Here is a 17816-nt window from a genome sequence, read left to right on the forward strand (position 1 = left end):
GATAATTGCACTGAGTTCTGTTAGAAAAAAATATTAAGAAACGCAGAGCCGGAACCGCACGGCATTCTGGGGGGTGTAGGCAAAGGAAGGGCTTTAGCCTCTCGACCTATCACGGCCGAGCCTGAACCGCATGGCATTCTGGGAAATGCTAACAAGCAACGATTGATTGATACTTGTATTAGTAGATTGCACAGCTCAGTACATATTCCGTACAATTGACCACTAAATGGTAACACCCGAATAAGTTTTTCAATTTGTTTAAGTCGGGGTCCACGTTAATCAACGAAACGGGAATATGAGTGCGGCAGCACGAGAGGAAATTGTAAATAAAAAAGGAAACGTCACGTCACCAGTTTGGCAGTATTTTAGTATTTTAAGTCCAATACGAATCAGAGTAATACTGTCTGCAAACTTTGCAAGGTCGTTGTCCCGACCAAGTCTTGGAACACGAAAAACTTATTTTACCAACTGAGCCGCTCTCACCCGCTGGAGTACAGCAGCAAACAGCCACAACATCAGCCGGTGCAAGTGGAACAGTACCGAAGCGGCAACAACAGACCACCATCGAGAGGTACTCGGCAGCAGTGCCATACGACAAAAATTCAAAACGTTATAAAGAAATAACGGATGCAGTGGTGTATCAATTAGCGAAGGACATGCTACCGCTCAGCATAGTTGAGAAGTCTGGGTAAGCATTTATATAATGTCAATATTTGCACATCGACCAGTATTTTCATTTATTTGACTTTTTCTTAATGCTGACCTCATTCTAAAGGTTAAAGGTTATATTAAAAATAGAAGTATTTAAATTCAGCCTTTTTTCTCCTGGTCTTTATTTAGAATAGTTTTTTTTTTAAATCAATAATTATCGATATCGACTGATATGACACACTTATATCGTGATACATTTTTTAGTCATATCGCCCAGCCCTAGCCACGACTAGACATATGGCTTTGTAATCATATTTTCCCACCTAATTTTACCTTGTAGAACTTCTCACTAGCAAGTAGGGGAGGCAATGTCCATGCATCCTGTGGGTGTATGCTAGCGGTGCCGCTCTGCGCCCACCAAGAAAGATTGTGGATGACTAAAAAGAGGGCTCACTGAATTCATTTGATTTTGCTGCACAAACAACACGCTCAGGTGCTGAGAGCCACGCACAGTGCGAGATCCTTTTTCTCCCTGTTTGAAGCGAGAGACGAAGAAAACAAACAAATCGACATACCAATTTATCGATGCCAGCAAGTTATCTTCATATTCATTTATTATTCAATTAATTGACTCATTGATTATTGGTCCAAGCTTTTGAGTAACTAATGTTTGTAAATTAAATTTTTCTATGACAGATAAACCACAGCACCCAGATGTTGGTCAGTAAAAAAAGGGGCCTGGACAGTTTTAAAGTACCAGTAGTAGGGAAAAACAAGTTGACTTTACAGTATATGCTTAATTGTGTTTTGTTGCATCCATTTAAACATATCAAATTGTATTTACAATCCGCAAAGTAGGTGAAAATGCTGTCTAAACATCCTAAAATGCCACACTTTCAGATTTCCTTTTTAAAAATTCCACTCCGAATGTCTTTGGCAATTTCTGTGATAGTGGATGACTCCAGGATGTGAATGCTTGATACTCTGGACAATATCAGCAGATCAGTCGTATGTCCAAACAGGAAGATATGAACAGCCAATCAGTCGCCATCAGAGCGAGAGACAATGTACAGCAAGTGATCATTTTATTATGTTCGTAGATTGTACTTCTTGTTTAGAAACTAGCAATACTGTATGGTGTTTCACCGAAGCGGGATCTGTTTAGCACACAGCTTCTAAAACTTGTTGCTAACCCTCCTCACATTCAAGATCAAAATATAAGGTTCAGGATCATACATTTACCCCACAAAAAAAATCATTGTAGGCTCTCACAAGTTCTGCATTTGCAATGTTGATGGGGAAGGGATCTGTGGTTCACAACTTCTACGTCACATGGCTGGCTTGCTCATTGTCCCTCAAAATGGCTCGGGAATTTTTGGGATTGATACTACTTTGATCAGTCTTTCGGTGTCCTAAATTTTACTGACAACGATCAAATTGTAAATTATTTTGTTATAAAAAGTACTCATTTTTTAATAAGACATCTAATTTGTATGTGGAATAAAATGTGGATAATTTTGGTGAAAACTTAAAATAAGTCTTAGTCACTACAGGGCTGATTTACTAAGATTCAAATACCAGGCACTAGACGGTGTACTAAAAATAAAATAGCATGTACTCAGAGTGGCCGTGCTAAGTGTGATCTACTATCACTGCATGTACATATTGAATTGTAGTGCAGGCCGCATTATTTAAAAGAGAATTTTACATGCAGGGCTTTAACTACAGACACGATCATTTTATTAGTATGAGCATGATAAAATTAATGTTATCATGCTCCTACTGTGTGCGATGTGTTGAACCAGCAGCACATATCTACAATATGTAACACCTTTACTTTTTTTTTGTTCAATCCAACAAAACAATACACGGCAATACCATAACAATGCAATCCAATTCCAGAACCAAACCGGACCCAGCAACACCTTTTCTGAAACGCACTATAGACAACAGAAACATATGCACACCGACACTTAATACTGTGCGCAAGGCTGAAGTTCGCAACACCATCGCATTAGTAATAAATATATTAAATAAAAAATTGTCAGCAGACACCAAAACGCATAAATCAAATTCATTTTAAATCAGACCCATAAGTCATCCAGCAGCTATTAAATTACTGTACATTCCGGGATACTTTTTTCTTACAATTTGAACCCGGAGGCTTATAATACCATGCGGTTAATGTATGGATTTTTCTTCGTCGACGGCCATAATACATAGTTTTCAAATTAAGAAAAAACAAAAAGCAAATACACTGAGAATGTGCTATGGCGCCATCTTTTGGACGAATTAGCTCACTGAAGGTGATGTAGCGTCCTCCATTTACCTACAGTATAGTGTTTGACAGGAAGCAGAGAAGCTCTGCCATCCGGGAGGAACTCAAAGTAAAGCCGCTGCTCCTTCACATCGAGAGGAGCCAGATGAGGTGGTTCGGGCATCTGGTCAGGATGCCACCCGAACGCCTCCCTAGGGAGGTGTTTAGGGCACGTCCAACCGGTAGGAGGCCACGGGGAAGACCCAGGACACGTTGGGAAGACTATGTCTCCCGGCTGGCCTGGGAACGCCTCGGGATCCCCCGGGAAGAGCTAGACGAAGTGGCTGGGGAGAGGGAAGTCTGGGTTTCCCTGCTTAGGCTGTTGCCCCCGCGACCCGACCTCGGATAAGCGGAAGATGATGGATGGATGGATGGATGGAGGAAGCAGAATTGCCGTTCTGTCTTTAGGGTCAATATGGTTTGTACTTGTTTTTTCATTCTAAACTCCAAGCAACGTTTGTAAACTTTACAGAATAACTAAAACTGCTCATATTTATGAGACCGTCCCATGTTTGATGTCAAGTGTTTTTATGCATGTGTACATGCTTAAGTAATGTAATGACTCTAGTGTCCTTAGCTAATATGCTAACACTTTTACAAGTGTCTTAGTATTTTTACCTTACAACGGTATTCTTTTTTTGCTGTTTTAGTTTCACAAATTCCTCAATAACCTCACTAACATTTCACGGTGGAGTAATTGAGTCTGGCCAGCTGATTGGAGAGCTAGTTTCCGCAGCGAATTGGTTCATGACAATACCTTCAGTTTTGTTTAATCAATCGTTTTACTGCCGCATTAGACACCGTTTGGAAACACTTTGTAAATAAACATTTACGGAATCTTTGCGTAAATAAATTTTGCAATGTATACATCTGCGGCTAATGTGGGCTAATATATCGCTGTGCTCTATAATCCAGAAAATACAGTATTCGTATGTAATGTAACAGTTTTATAGACAACACGGTGTAACGGTTTGAAAATCTAAGTAAAGCATTTACGCATCACGGTACCAAAAACTTGGTGTCCTTTTTTACTGGATCTTTGACTTGGTCGGAAAATAAACTACATCTCCCAGAATCTTCTGCGCAGCAGAGGTCTGCAATGTGGGGGCATGGAGTGAAAGAGAAAGCCATACGTGAAGTGTGTTTCACTTTCTCGTGGATAGAGGAATTGATTTATTTTTTAATTTGTTCATAACTAAGTTATGTTGCTAACATACAAACAAACCCTGGCAAATAACCTCTGTGGCATTAAGCGCGCCACATTAGTCTTGACTGTTCCAAGCGAGAACAGACTATGTCAAGGTGTGCCAGGCAAGTGATATTTTGATATTGTTATATCCCTAAAAATTACAAGAGGTAATTGTTGAATAGACGATACAGCTAATATTTTTATTTCTAACCGTCAAAAATGTCACGCGTAGAACGGAGGATTCTCGTCTGTCGCGTCTTTGTAGAGCGAGCACTGATCCTGCAACTGTGTGAAACTGTCAGTTGGCACATACTTACACGTGCTAAATAAAACGCAAAATAGTGCTCGCAAAAAAAAGATGTTGATAAATTACTTTGCACTTGCTGAATAATTGTGGGAATGCCCAAGCAGTCGCACAAAAGATTCTACACCAAAATACGATTTACTTTTCTGCCACAAAAATTAGGCGCACTTCACAGTTCTCAATTTTAATCCAATCGAAACTGTTCCAGTATCAAAATGTTCGGCTAGACCAGGAATTGTGAGCTCCCCAGAAATTAAATTAAAAAAAATCCCAGATTACCTGGAATTCCCGCTTTTGCCGGTAATTTTTTCCATTGGACTTGCACAATTCCCACATTTCTCAACCAATTCGAACTGTTGCACCATCCACACACTCATCTCACCTTGGACAATTAAACTACCATTTTCCAAGTTCAAAATCATTTCAGGAATTCCAAGAATTCCAGGTTTTCCAAAGCCCTATTATTACCTTTTCCTGGAAAGTTTTCACAGTCCATTTATGACCATTCCAACTTCAAAACATTTTTTAACTTGGACAACAAAACTACCATTTTTCTTTGTACAGAGCGTGTGACCTTGGGGAACTTTTTTTTTTTTCCCCCCGTACCAGAATATAATGAAGCTTATGTTGCACTTGGCTTCCCTGTAACCACGGTGGGGAAACAAGGAAAGACTGGTGTTCCGTCCTTAATGTTAAAGCTTGCAATGTTATGCAGAGGTATAGTTATAACAATTTTATGGATAACTTATACCATTTATAGTCACAATGGTAGGTGGGAATATTTTCTACTTCCTAGGGGAGTGCAACAGAAAATATTTGAAAAACACTGTACTACATCAACATATTTCAACCTATTCCAAAAATTCCAACACCAACTGATTTACGTCACCTGGGACAATTGTGCTAATGTCAATATTTTCACAAAATCCTGGTTTTCTCAAAATTCCCATTCAAATCTCAAAATGTTTTGCCTTTTTTATTCCCAGTTCCAACACGTCAACCATCCACCCACACAGTTCTTCACATATATCAAATGCAAAACATGGTTTTTCCTTTCACAAAATTCTCACTTTTCCTGGTACTTTTCTACCCATTAACAATGAATGACAAATATATAATCAAGGTGACATGTCGTAGTGGGTAGAGCGGCCGTGCCAGAAACCTCAGGGTTGCAGGTTCGCTTCCCACCTTTTGACATCCAAATCGCTGCCATTGTGTCCTTGGGCAGGACACTTCACCCTTGCCCTCGGTACCGCTCACACTGGTGAATGAAGGATGAATGAATGATTGGTGGTGGTCGGAGGGGCCGTAGGCGCAAACTGGCAGCCACGCTTTCGTCAGTCTACACCAGGGCAGCTGTGTCTACAGATGTAGCTTACCACCGCCAGGTGTGAATGAATGATGGGTTCCCACTTCACTGTGAGCGCTTTGAGTATCTAACAATAGAAAAGCGCAATATAAATCTAATCCATTATTATTACTATTATCTAATGCATATCCAAAATTTCTCATTTGATTTGAACTTAAAGGGACTGAAGTACAAGAGTCTCTAAACAAGAGTACATTCTATAATAACACCTAAAAAAGATGCTTAGTTGCTGGCCGTTTTTTATTAAAAAAAAGTCACTAAAAAACTGTAGAAGCAATTTGTTGAAAAATTCAACAAAATATTTTGTGGGATAAGCAGCAACAAATGAAAAAATGGCAAAGTTGTATAAAAGTATTTTAATACCAATTAATAAAATATTTGTTTTTAAATGTCATACATTTTTTAGCCTTTTCAAAGAAAATTGTACCATTACAAGTTATGCAAATTATACGATGACGTCATGGTGACCACTCACTACAGATATCTTAGCAATCAACAATATTTATAATGCACTTTTAATTTGATAAATCCCGAAGTGCTACATAAGACTTAAAAAGAAGAGAAATTGGAATAAAACAGAATATACAGATTAAAATCAGCTGTAAGATTTTCTAAAACGGTGTATCTTCAGTCATTTTTTAAAAGCATCTACCGTTTGTGAGGCCCTGAGGTGGTCAGGAAAGGCATTCTATAAATAGGGAGCGGCAGCTTCAAAAGCCTTGTCCCATATGGGCTTGAGCCGTGTCCTGGCCGCGAGTAGACTGTGCTGTTGGACTGTGCTGTTGGACTGACCGGATGTAATCTATGGAACAAGTGGATGGTTTTAAAGTATGGATATTCTTCTCAACCTCCTGCTGCGTTGTGGGTGTCAAGTGTGTAAGATGTTGTGTAACGGGTGTTGTCAGGATGTCAAGAATGAAAATGTGTAGAGATGTGAGAGATGAGCGGATATTGTCAATTTTGGATGTGAAAGTTAAGGAAATGGCTGCAGTTTATTGTAAGAGATGTGTGATAGGAGGGTAATTGTAGTTTGAGGAGATGGTTTACAGTGGAATATAGTTTTCTACAACTGCCTGGCTTGTTAATTGTTGAGTAGTCGACAATTTATGCACCGTCAAGCTAGAGGTTTTTGTGGGCACGCTCCAGGGTATAGCTTGACCTTTTCATGACCCTGAGCTGATCCGTGTACCAGGGAGCTGGGCAGGTGAAGGTGAAAGTCCGGGTTTTTTGTGGCGCATGAATGTCTAGGATGGAGCCAAATGTGACATCGTAGTTAGGTCACTAATACAAGTGGTGAAAAGTCTGTATTTGAATCCAGTTTGTTTAGTGAACGAAGGACTATAATCCACTCTGGGGTTTCTGTTACACCGCAGATTATCACTACCTGTTGTGGCGCTGCTCGGACCAGAACAGACTATGTAGTGTAGCCCTGTTGTACCTGGATCTGCGTCAAGCAGTCTCCACCCATCGCATGATGGGTGGAGACTCACCGGAGCCAGCCGTTAGCCACGGACCCGGTGAGGATAATCCACAGCCTCTACAGGTATACTAGTCCATACGCTGAGACACAGTTTCCCACCCAAGTGACAAAGGACCAGACCAGTGCGACCAACTGTGATGACTGATGTTCCGACACAAGCATTTGGAAGAGGCCGCTATACACCAGCCAGGTAAGGGTCGTTTTCGTCACATCAATAGCATATCGAAGTTCCATAAACTGCCACCCTGAAGCGTAGTTTCAGGCATATAGGTATACAAAGTGTCAGGGTAGAACGGATTTTGCGGTAAAGCTGAGAAGCGGCGAACTGTCAAGGCAAGCATCTCCTCTCCACCCTGCTTCATGTATTAAGATTTATGTAATGAGCAGCTTTTTGTTCTGGGAAATGTGTTGGATCGTATGGTCTTTGTTCTATATTAAGGATATTTATTTAATAGATGGTTACATTTGCACAATTCCACATACCGGTAAGGAAATATGACAAAGCAGAGCTTATATTTATTCCTTTCTCGTCTTTTCTTTTACTGATAATAGATTCACCCCGTAACTTACAAGTTTCAGTTAAGTTCATTATTTGAGTGAAAGAAAGGAAGGTGTTAGGGTAAGAATTAACTAAATCATACTAATAAATTTAAAACAATCACATTGCAATGTTTTATTAGCGCCACAGTCGCTGAACATGAAAAACTAGGTTTGTGATTCCAGAGGAAACAAATTATTTAACTATTTTCACTCTACGCTATCCTGTTCTTCATGAGTAATTATTCTGTTGCCCACTTTTTCTGTCCTCTTCTCCACCCGTCCACCACCGCAAATAGTGTGGGAGAGCACAACTAGCAAGAGGGGACATACTGCTTTTCTATCCTTTTTAACAGTCTCTTATCTCTGTCCTCCCTCTGTACCAGTCTCACTAATTGTATCCTTATTTCTGTGGATATCACTTTCTGCCATGTCACTCGCTGAGCTCTTGTCTCTGCAATTCGAATAGCCATTATCACCGACTGAATGCACAGAATTTATTGGCTGAGCAGTGTCATGTGGGCTGGTTTAACCTGTGTGCAATTGGTCAGTGTATTTCTTGAGCTGATGAGCAAGTACCATACAGTCTGTAAAAACTGCGCTAGTTAAAATGGAAGAGCTATGTCAAAACTTAGTACTTTATTGACTATACGTCCAGGTTCATACGCAATGGCATCTGGGTCCGAACTCAGACCCACAGTTAGTGATCACTGACTTACAAGATGTTGCTCATACAATATCACCTTCTAGCATTTGAGCGAATTTGGATTAAAAAATAGCCAAATACCTCTTTCTCCCCATTCTGTAAACGACTGATTTTGTTGGCACCAGTGTCATTATGGAATCAAATCTTGGGTACCCATTCCTGGTTATAGTGTCACAAAGCTGTGCGTTAATAAGAAAAGATTCCTCACCGTTTTTCCAGATCCAGTCTGGGCACAGGCCATGAGATCTCGACCAGCAGAGATGATAGGGATGCCATGCTTCTGAACTGGAGTTGGCTTTGAATAGCCAGATTTACTTACATTTTTTCTCAAGGACTCACAAAAGTATGCCTTGTCAAACGTCTACAATGGGGACAAGATAACAAAATTAAATACAAAAAAACCCCAACTGACTTGGAGAGAGCTCTCACCATTATAGCAGGTGGTGCATTGGTCCCACTCACATCTACCATGATGTCATCGTATTTATCAAAATTAATGCCTTGCTGATAGTGTGCAAATACAGAGTCCTCATCTTCCGGAAGGGCTGGAGGAACATAGGTGACTTTTGGTCCTGTAAGCCAAAATAAAGATAGGTATTGTGTCTTGGGGTTTGACAAGCTCAAGCATATTATACAGAGTATTTTTAACATCACATTACCCCTCAACTTACGTTCACTATTATCCTGGTTTTCTTGACTATTAGCATCCCCTGTATTAAGATATAAAAGTCAGGTACATCCATGGCATGATTGAAATTAGCAAAAGCATCACCTTTAGGGAGGACTTCCTCATTCTTTCCACGGTATCCTGCAGGTGTAAGACAACATTCTAATATCAAATTATGACATTAAAAAAAGTTCTTAATGGATTTGTCATTTACCTCCTCCAAAGCCACCACCTTAAAATTGGAAAAAAAGTTACTCTACATTTAAAATTTTAAATGAAACACTTCCAATATTCAGCATTTACCTTCTGTGTGGCCGCCTCTTCTTCCGCTTAAGCCTGTTCAGAACATGCCAAATCAGTTCACAATAATTCAGTCTTCTGAATCTTAAACAGTGTAAAATGGTGGTTGTTGCTACAGTAGATAAACATTTTGTTATGGCAGAAGATCTAAACATAACTTTTGCAGGCTACTACTTAGTCAAATCACTGTCATTTTAAGAACCAATAGTTTTCCCCTCTCAACAGTAAATTGTTAGTATAACAATCATATACTGATGAATGTTGTTCAAATTAATTGTAGGTTTTAACAAGAGTAATTTTGACAAATGTAATAAAATTTGCTGCAACAAAGTGTTCAAATTCTGCAAGCTATACCAACTGATCAATTTCATGTCTCATGCTTCTGTTCTTACAGAAATAATACCTTGAGCTACTAAGCAATTATCAGTGCATTTCAAATATTTTCTGCTACGCCCCCTGAGGAAAAAGAAAATATTTCGCACCCCCTCACTTGCCACCGTGACTATAAATAGTATAATTTGTCCCTAAAATTGTTATACCTATACCTCTGCACAACATTGAAAGATCTTTCCTCGTCTCCCACTGTGGTTACAGTGAAACCAAGTGCTCCCATACGCTTCATCATATTTTGGTATGGCAAAAAAAAAAAAAAAAAAAGCCTGTTCCCCGAGGTCACCAAAGGGGGCCCACCTTACTATTTGAGAAGGACTGAGTTACATTAACAGAGGCTCCCGTCAAAAATCAATCGACAGTATCACATCCAAAGACAGTATCTCAACAACTACTCAATGTCCTTATCCCACTTCTACAGCAAACTAGGCCCGGGCCAATAAATTAATTAATCAAAAGATAGGAAAATAAACACGATAACTTTGTAGTAAAGTTGTATGGTACCACGGTACTAAGGAATTAAAAAAGGTACTATAGGCTTCTGGCTGAGCATGGTTGGAATGTGACCTGTTTTATATTTTATTGGCACTTTTACTAACTCCAGCTGTCAACTCTACCATACTTTTTATTGGCCTGTCACATGCAGCTTCTTTTTTGTGGATTGCGCCTGTGAGTTTTGGGATGTCTGGCCGAGGGAAATCTGAAAAGCCGAGCTGCTCCAAAACTCGTGTGTCTCCAGATCCAGATATCTTACAGGAATCTGTCGTCGACTCTGCCTTTTTTGCGGGAATAAGTCAGAAGATTGAAGAATTCGAGCAGACAGTCGACAATCTTAAATCCGGTGTCAAAGGAAAGATAGCGGCTGATATGGAGCCATTCAAGAACATTCTCTCATCCCATAGCGGGGCCATCGCTAGCCTGGAGCTCAGTGCTAATACTACTGAGCTAACCGAACTCCATACTAGCTTCAACAAGCTAACTGTCACCGTGGATCTTCGCTCTAAAAAATGGGATGATACGGAGAGCCGCTCAAGGTGGAATAATGTCCAAGTTGTGGGCCTCCCTGGGGGCTGTGAGGGCCACCGTCCGACTGAGTTCACTGCTCAAATCTTGCCGTTGGTCCTGAAACTTGACAAACACATACAAGACCGTGCTCACCGGATCCTCAGCACTAGGCCTTGAGACGGCAAACCTTTTCAGCCACTGGTTGTAAAAGTACATTTATTTCAAGTCCAGAAGCAGATTTTACGAAAATAGTGTGAGAATGCTACGCTATCCCATATGGGCAAGAAGATTTACAATGTTTCCCCAAACTTCCCCCATCTGTGATTCTGAGCCGAGCTGCCTTTGCTGCGGTGAGAAGTCTAAATTCATATCCTAACGAGAAGTTTGAATTTCTCTTTCCGCTGATGTTTCAGATCACTTTATCCAACATCCAGGCTCACAGATTTGATAACCCAACAAAGGCAATTGTGTTTGTGGACAAAAACATTAAAATGTGTGTTGCCCCGGATTAAATCTAAGAGGCATGCTCGCATTTTAGTTGGCCGCCGCTGTGTTGGTGCTGGAGGACGACAAATACCAGAAGCGTGAGATGGGAGAGGGAATTAAAAACCTATACAGGTTAAAACTATTGAAGAATAAATGTATTAGTTTGATAACGCATATCTGGTGGATAACTTGTACTCTACCTCTCAGAACGCAGACAGGGAAAAGCTCCCGACAGGCAGAGCATGATGTCCTTGCAACAGACCGTGCTAGTGAACAAATACTTCGTTCACGATCTCAAGTTTTATGAAAGTGGTGATAAAGCTGCGTAAATTATTAGCTCGTCAACTAGGCCAGATATTAGCATCCAATTATATTCTGCGGATTCCTTCCTATTCAAGCATAGTTACAGATGATCTCGAGATCAGTAATGTATTTAGGAATTTCCTCTGTAGAAGAGACATTATTGTAGACAACAACAATGTTCCATGGACCTCAAGTAAAAATTGAATGTGCACATTAAAACAAGCATTTTAAATGAGGTAATATGGCAGAAACCAAATAACAGATAAAAAAATGTAAGACTTGTGCAAGATGGCACCTAAAACTAGATTGGTCATATTTAGTCTGGACTTGATGTGACCAATCAGTATTTCAATCAGTTTGAAGTACTACCATCTTTAACGAAGCATTCAACGTTTTACTTTTCTTGTTTTGCCATGTTGTGCTTGCTACACCCTTTCCCGCACCCTGTCTTTCAATACAATTGCAAATTATATACGCTACCTGGGCATACGCTTCTCTACCCTATCCTTTATCTCTCCTGCTTTTGCTAGTTTTTTCTTAACTTTCTTGGAGCCTCTTTTTGCAGTGCACTCTAAAACTGAACTAATAGATTTTTTAACGAAATAGACGAGATCTTCTCAATGAGAAGGTTTACATGCATGTCCTGATGGAACGTTGTTTCTAGACACAAAATGGAAGCTTGGGAGAAGTGGAGTGCCTTGTGATTGTTTCAGTCAAGGAGTTTGAAGACATGTCGTTAAATGTTTTTATGCTCCTGCTACAAAACTATTAAATGAAACATTTGCAGAACTGGACATTTGGGAGTTTCTGTCTTGTTAAAATATATTATGGACTTTCCCAGTCTTTGAAAATGGGTTAACTAACAGTAACTACAATTACCAAGAATCAATCATTACTTTCTTACATGTTCCCAGAGCTCGTACGGACTTTGGTTTTTAAGCAATCTATATTGACGATCCAACCACAACTATTGGAACTCATTTCATTCTAAGGCTTGGGCTGTATCTTAGTACTAGATAGCAGCAATAAGTAAAACAATACCTCTTTTTTAGGTGGTGTGTAACGACGGTTTGTAGCCACTTGGGATTTTGTTTGTGTTGCTGACCTTTTGGCAACCAACTAAAGAGATTGCTCTCGTAAAAATGTCCAAAAGAATAATCAAACTTAAAAGGGTTCTGGAGAGAGCATTAGGGCAGTGGTTTATCAAATGGGGGTACTTGAATGTATACCAAGGGGTACGTGAGATTTTTTTTAAATATTCTAAAAATAACAATTCAAAAACCCTTTGGAAATATAATAAGGGCTTCACGGTGGCAGAGGGGTTAGTGCGTCTGCCTCACAATACAAAGGTCCTGCAGTCCTGGGTTCAAATCCAGGCTCGGGATCTTTCTGTGTGGAGTTTGCATGTTCTCCCCGTGAATGCGTGGGTTCCCTCCGGGTACTCCGGCTTCCTCCCACTTCCAAAGACATGCACCTGGGGATAGGTTGATTGGCAACACTAAATTGGCCCTAGTGTGTGAATGTGAGTGTGAATGTTGTCTGTCTATCTGTGTTGGCCCTGCGATGAGGTGGCGACTTGTCCAGGGTGTACCCCGCCTTCCGCCCGATTGTAGCTGAGATAGGCGCCAGCGCCCCCCGCGACCCCGAAAGGGAATAAGCGGTAGAAAATGGATGGATGGATGGATGGATGAATAATACTTCAACAAAATATGAATGTAAGTTCAAAACTGTGAAAAGAAATGCAACAATGCAGTATTTAGTGTTGACAGCTAGATTTTTGTGGACATGTTCCATTAACATTGATGTTAAAGATTTCTTTTTTTGTGAAGAAATGTTTAGAATTAAATTCATGAATCCAGATGGATCTCTATTACAGTCCCCAAAGAGGGCACTTTAAGTTGATTACTTCTACGTGTTAGAAATCTTTATTTATAATTGAATCACTTGTTTATTTTTCAACAAGTTATTTAATTATTTTTATATCTTTTTTTCTAAATAGTTCAAGAAAGACTACTACAAATGAGCAATATTTTGCACTCTTATACAATTTGGTAAATCAGAAACTGATGACAGTGCTGTATTTTACTTCTTTATCTCTTTTTTTCAACGAAAAATGCTTTGTTCTGATTAGGGGGTACTTGAATTTAAAAAAGTGTTCACAGGGGGTACATCACTGAAAAAAGGTTGAGAACCACTGCATTAGGGTGTCCCATTTACTTTTACAGTTAAAATTCCTGTCAAAGCAACAATCTAAATGAAAAACAGACTGCTGCCCCACATTGTGCTCCTCTTACCTCAGAGCAAATACTTAAAATAATCAAGACAGTCTCACAATTTTACATCAACAATTAACCTACCATGTTGATGTGCAATATTGTTGTCATCTGTGAAATTAAGAACATTTAGATGAATTTAGGAACATATGGTGCAAGTCAAGATGTATGAAACAAACCACACCACTGAATTGTTTCTGATCAGACTCACCAAAATCACGACCTGATGTAACACAGATCAGAAATTTAAATAATTAAAATTTACACAAGCTTTTGTTATTTGAAAAACCCTCACCTCTGCCTCCTCGTCCTCTGAAACCTCCTCGTCCCCCTCTGTTATTGTTCCAGCTGCTCATTTCTAATTACATTTAAAGATTAGCGCCACACTTACCCTATCTATTTTTGATGATACAAAAGCTTACCAGTTCCATTGTCATCAGGACCTGCAACACAAAGCACCACTTGAAATGTTAGTTATTTTCCTGATTAACTTCTACTTTGTTGACAAATGCATTTTTTATTTGATATTGTCCAGGGCGTAGCCCGCCTCCCGCCCGAAAGCAGCTGAGATAGGCTCCAGCACCCCTCGTGACCCCAAAAGGGACAAGCGATAGAAAATGGATGAATGGATATTCTGGTTTTTACACAATTCAAGCGTTTTTAAAATTGGCCAGTTTTTTGGTTTTAAAACAGAACTAAGCTGAATTTCATACTGTTAATTTGCTCATTGTTTACTCAGTTGACAACATTGAGTCATTATTTGGTTTGGTCCATCTTTTAGTGCCCCTACAGTTTGGTTAACATTAGGAGTTTGACAATTAGTATATATGTAACTTTTTATGATACTTAAAGTAGCGATAGATAATACACTCAGCCGCATGTCCTTTTTTTTCCCCTCCTAATACACGTTTTACACAGTTGGAAATTTTAAATTACATTGCATCTATCCTCTTACGCTTGTCCGAGGTTAGGTGGCGGGGGCAGCAGCCTAAGCAGGGAAGCCCAGACTTTCCTCTCCCCAGCCACTTTGTCCAGCTCCAGAAACCGCCAACAATACTCCATTTACAAGTCGTGGCCTGAAAATTACCCAAGTATAAACAATATAAGTGCCAACGCAGACTGACTAATTTAGTGGCGCATTGAGTTAAAAGTAGCTTACGCTAATGTTAACACTAAAAACGGGCAACTACTTTTGTTTTGTTTCAAACTAGCTAAAAGTACATTCTCCATTATAATTTGTGTATCTCTCACCGGGTACACAAATATGATCATGGACCAACAGGCTGGTCAACTTTCACATCCCCAATGTGGCAAAAAGGACAAAAAGACGTTCGTTGCAACCTTTTTTAACCCTACGTGAGGATTGTGAGTCAATCTTCATCTAAACAGGATTATGTGAACCCCCGTCAGTCGACATCCCAGTGAGTTTGGAAATATTAGTTGGTTTTTTTTCAAAACCCAAAACCAGTGAAGTGGGCACCTTGTGTAAATCGTAAATAAAAATAGAATACAATGAATTTCAAATCCTTTTCAACTTACATTCAATGGAATATACTGCGAAGACAATATATTTAATGTTCGAACTGAGAAACTTAATTTTTTTTGCAAATAATCATTAACTTAAATTTAATGGCAGCAACACACTGCAAAAAAGTTGACACAGGAGAATTTTTACCACTGTGTTTCATCGCCTTTCCTTTTAGCAACACTCAGTAAACGCTTGGGAACTGAGGAGACAAATTTTTGAAGCTTGTCAGGTGGAATTAATTCCCATTCTTGCTTGATGTACAGCTTAAGTTGTTCAATAGTCTGTAGTCTCCGTTGTTGTATTTTACGCTTTATAACGTGCCACCTTTTCCATGAGAGACAGGTCTGGACTACAGGCAGGTGAAGTGAATTATATTTACATAGCGCTTTTCTCAAGTGACTCAAAGCGCTTTACATTGTGAAACCCAATATCTTAGTTACATTTAAAACCAGTGTGGGTGGCACTGGGAGCAGGTGGGTATAGTGTCTTGCCCAAGGACACAACAGCAGTGACTTGGATGGTGCTAGCGGGGATCGAACCTGCAACCCTCAAGTTGCTGGCACGGCCGCTCTACCAACCGAGCTATACCGCCCCAAGGCAGGCCAGTCTAGTACCTGCACTCCTTTACTATAAAGCCACGCTGTTGTACACGTGGCTTGGCATTGTCTTGCTAAAATAAGCAGGGGTGTTCATGATAATGTTGATTGGATGGCAACATATGTGGATCCAATAATGCTGTACTCTTCAGCATTATTGGTGCCTTCACAGACGTGTATGTTACCTATGCCTTGGGCACTAATACACCACAGATGCAGGCTTTTGAATTTTGCAGTCTGGATGTTTTTTTTCCTCTTTGGTCCAAAGGACACAACATCCACAGTTTCCAAAAACAATTTGAAATGTGGACTTGTCAGACCACAGAACACTTTTCCACTTTGCATCCGGCCATCTTAGATGAGTTCAGGCCCAGCAAAGCAAGCGGTATTTCTGATAAATGGCTTTTGCTTGGCAAAGTACAGTTTTAACTTGCACTCACAGACGTAGTGACCAACTGTAGTTAATGACAGTAGTTTTCTGAAGTGTTGTGATGTGGAGACAACCTTTACATAGTCGGTTTTTGATGCAGTACCTGATAAATCGAAGGTCACAGCATGCCGGTTACGTGCAGTGATTTTTCCAGATTTTGATGTAATTTTGGACCGTAGATGGTGAAATCCCTAAATTCCTTGCATTAGCTTGTTGACGAAATGTTGATCTTAAACTGATCAACAAATTGCTCACACATTTGTTCACAAAGTGGTGACCCTCACCCCATCCTTGTTTGTGAATGACTGAGCATTTCATGGAAGCTGATTTTATACCCAATCATTGTAACCACCTGTTCCCAATTAGCCCGTTCACCTGTGGGATATTCTAAATAGGTGTTTGATGAACATTTTTCACATTTCTCAGTCTTTTTTGCCACTTGTGCGAGCTTTTTTGAAACATGTTATAGGCATCAAATTCCAAATGAGCTAATATTTGCAAAAAATAACATTTTCCAGTTCAAACATTAAGTATCTTGTCTATGCAGTCTATTCAATTTAATATAGGTTGAAAAGTATTAGCAAATAATGGTATTCTGTTTTTAATCTACAATTTAAACAACATGCCAACTTCACTGATTTTGGGGTTTGTACTATGGTTCATTTGCATGTTTAGCACCTAGCAATGCTGCGGATGGTAGTGTCACAATAAAGCTGCATCCGTTGAGCACTCTGCTTCTAAAACTTTTTGCTCGTTCTCTTTATGTTCGGGCTCAAAACATAAGGTCCTGGATCATAATTTTTTCCAAAGTAATCATTGTTGGCTCCCACGTAGTCTGCTTGATTAGCATTGTTGTGGCTGGGGATAGGATCTTTGGGATACTTCATGCCATCACCTAACTGGCTTCCTCAGTTTTCAAAATGGTTCGGGAATCCCTGTGAGATTGACACTATATTGATCATATCTATTTTTTCCCAAACTTTGGAAGTCTTTTGGTGTCATAAATCAGATATTTATAATAGCTTCAATATAGAAGTTTAGTACCAGTAGAGTTTTTCCACTCTACTGGTACTAGGAATGTACTGTATACCGGTATAAGCATAGTACCCGCGATACTAATTAATCATTTTCGGTACTCTATCGTCCCTGAAACGTACTGGTCCCGCAACGCCCCCCCGCCCGCGTCAAAGTCACGTCGTGTCATTGCTGCTTTTACGAGCATGTTCGGTCGAACACAATCACGGAGTACTTACAAGCAGAAAGTGTGTAGACAGAAAAGGGAGAA

At 39.8% G+C, this 17816-nt stretch overlaps 2 protein-coding genes across 2 annotated transcripts in view; one reads left to right on the top strand and one right to left on the bottom strand.

Moving 5' to 3' along the window:
• Positions 1-17816, bottom strand: part of ddx4 (DEAD (Asp-Glu-Ala-Asp) box polypeptide 4) — a 51760-nt gene that overhangs the window by 28607 nt on the left and 5337 nt on the right. The window contains exons 5-14 of the mRNA XM_061903678.1: positions 14400-14420; positions 14273-14335; positions 14189-14200; positions 14062-14088; positions 9524-9556; positions 9435-9452; positions 9326-9361; positions 9225-9263; positions 8983-9125; positions 8762-8914 (exon numbers count right to left, since the gene is read on the bottom strand). Of these exons, the coding sequence (XP_061759662.1) occupies positions 8762-8914; positions 8983-9125; positions 9225-9263; positions 9326-9361; positions 9435-9452; positions 9524-9556; positions 14062-14088; positions 14189-14200; positions 14273-14335; positions 14400-14420 (545 nt within the window). The remainder of the gene's footprint in view (positions 1-8761; positions 8915-8982; positions 9126-9224; positions 9264-9325; positions 9362-9434; positions 9453-9523; positions 9557-14061; positions 14089-14188; positions 14201-14272; positions 14336-14399; positions 14421-17816) is intronic.
• Positions 6580-17816, top strand: part of LOC133554665 (cyclic nucleotide-gated channel cone photoreceptor subunit alpha-like) — an 82937-nt gene continuing 71700 nt past the window's right edge. The window contains exons 1-2 of the mRNA XM_061903672.1: positions 6580-6658; positions 7204-7500. Of these exons, the coding sequence (XP_061759656.1) occupies positions 7448-7500 (53 nt within the window). The 5' untranslated portion in view covers positions 6580-6658; positions 7204-7447. The remainder of the gene's footprint in view (positions 6659-7203; positions 7501-17816) is intronic.

The sequence above is a fragment of the Nerophis ophidion genome, linkage group LG06 (genome assembly GCF_033978795.1).
Source record: "Nerophis ophidion isolate RoL-2023_Sa linkage group LG06, RoL_Noph_v1.0, whole genome shotgun sequence".
NCBI classification, from domain to species: Eukaryota; Metazoa; Chordata; class Actinopteri; order Syngnathiformes; family Syngnathidae; genus Nerophis; species Nerophis ophidion.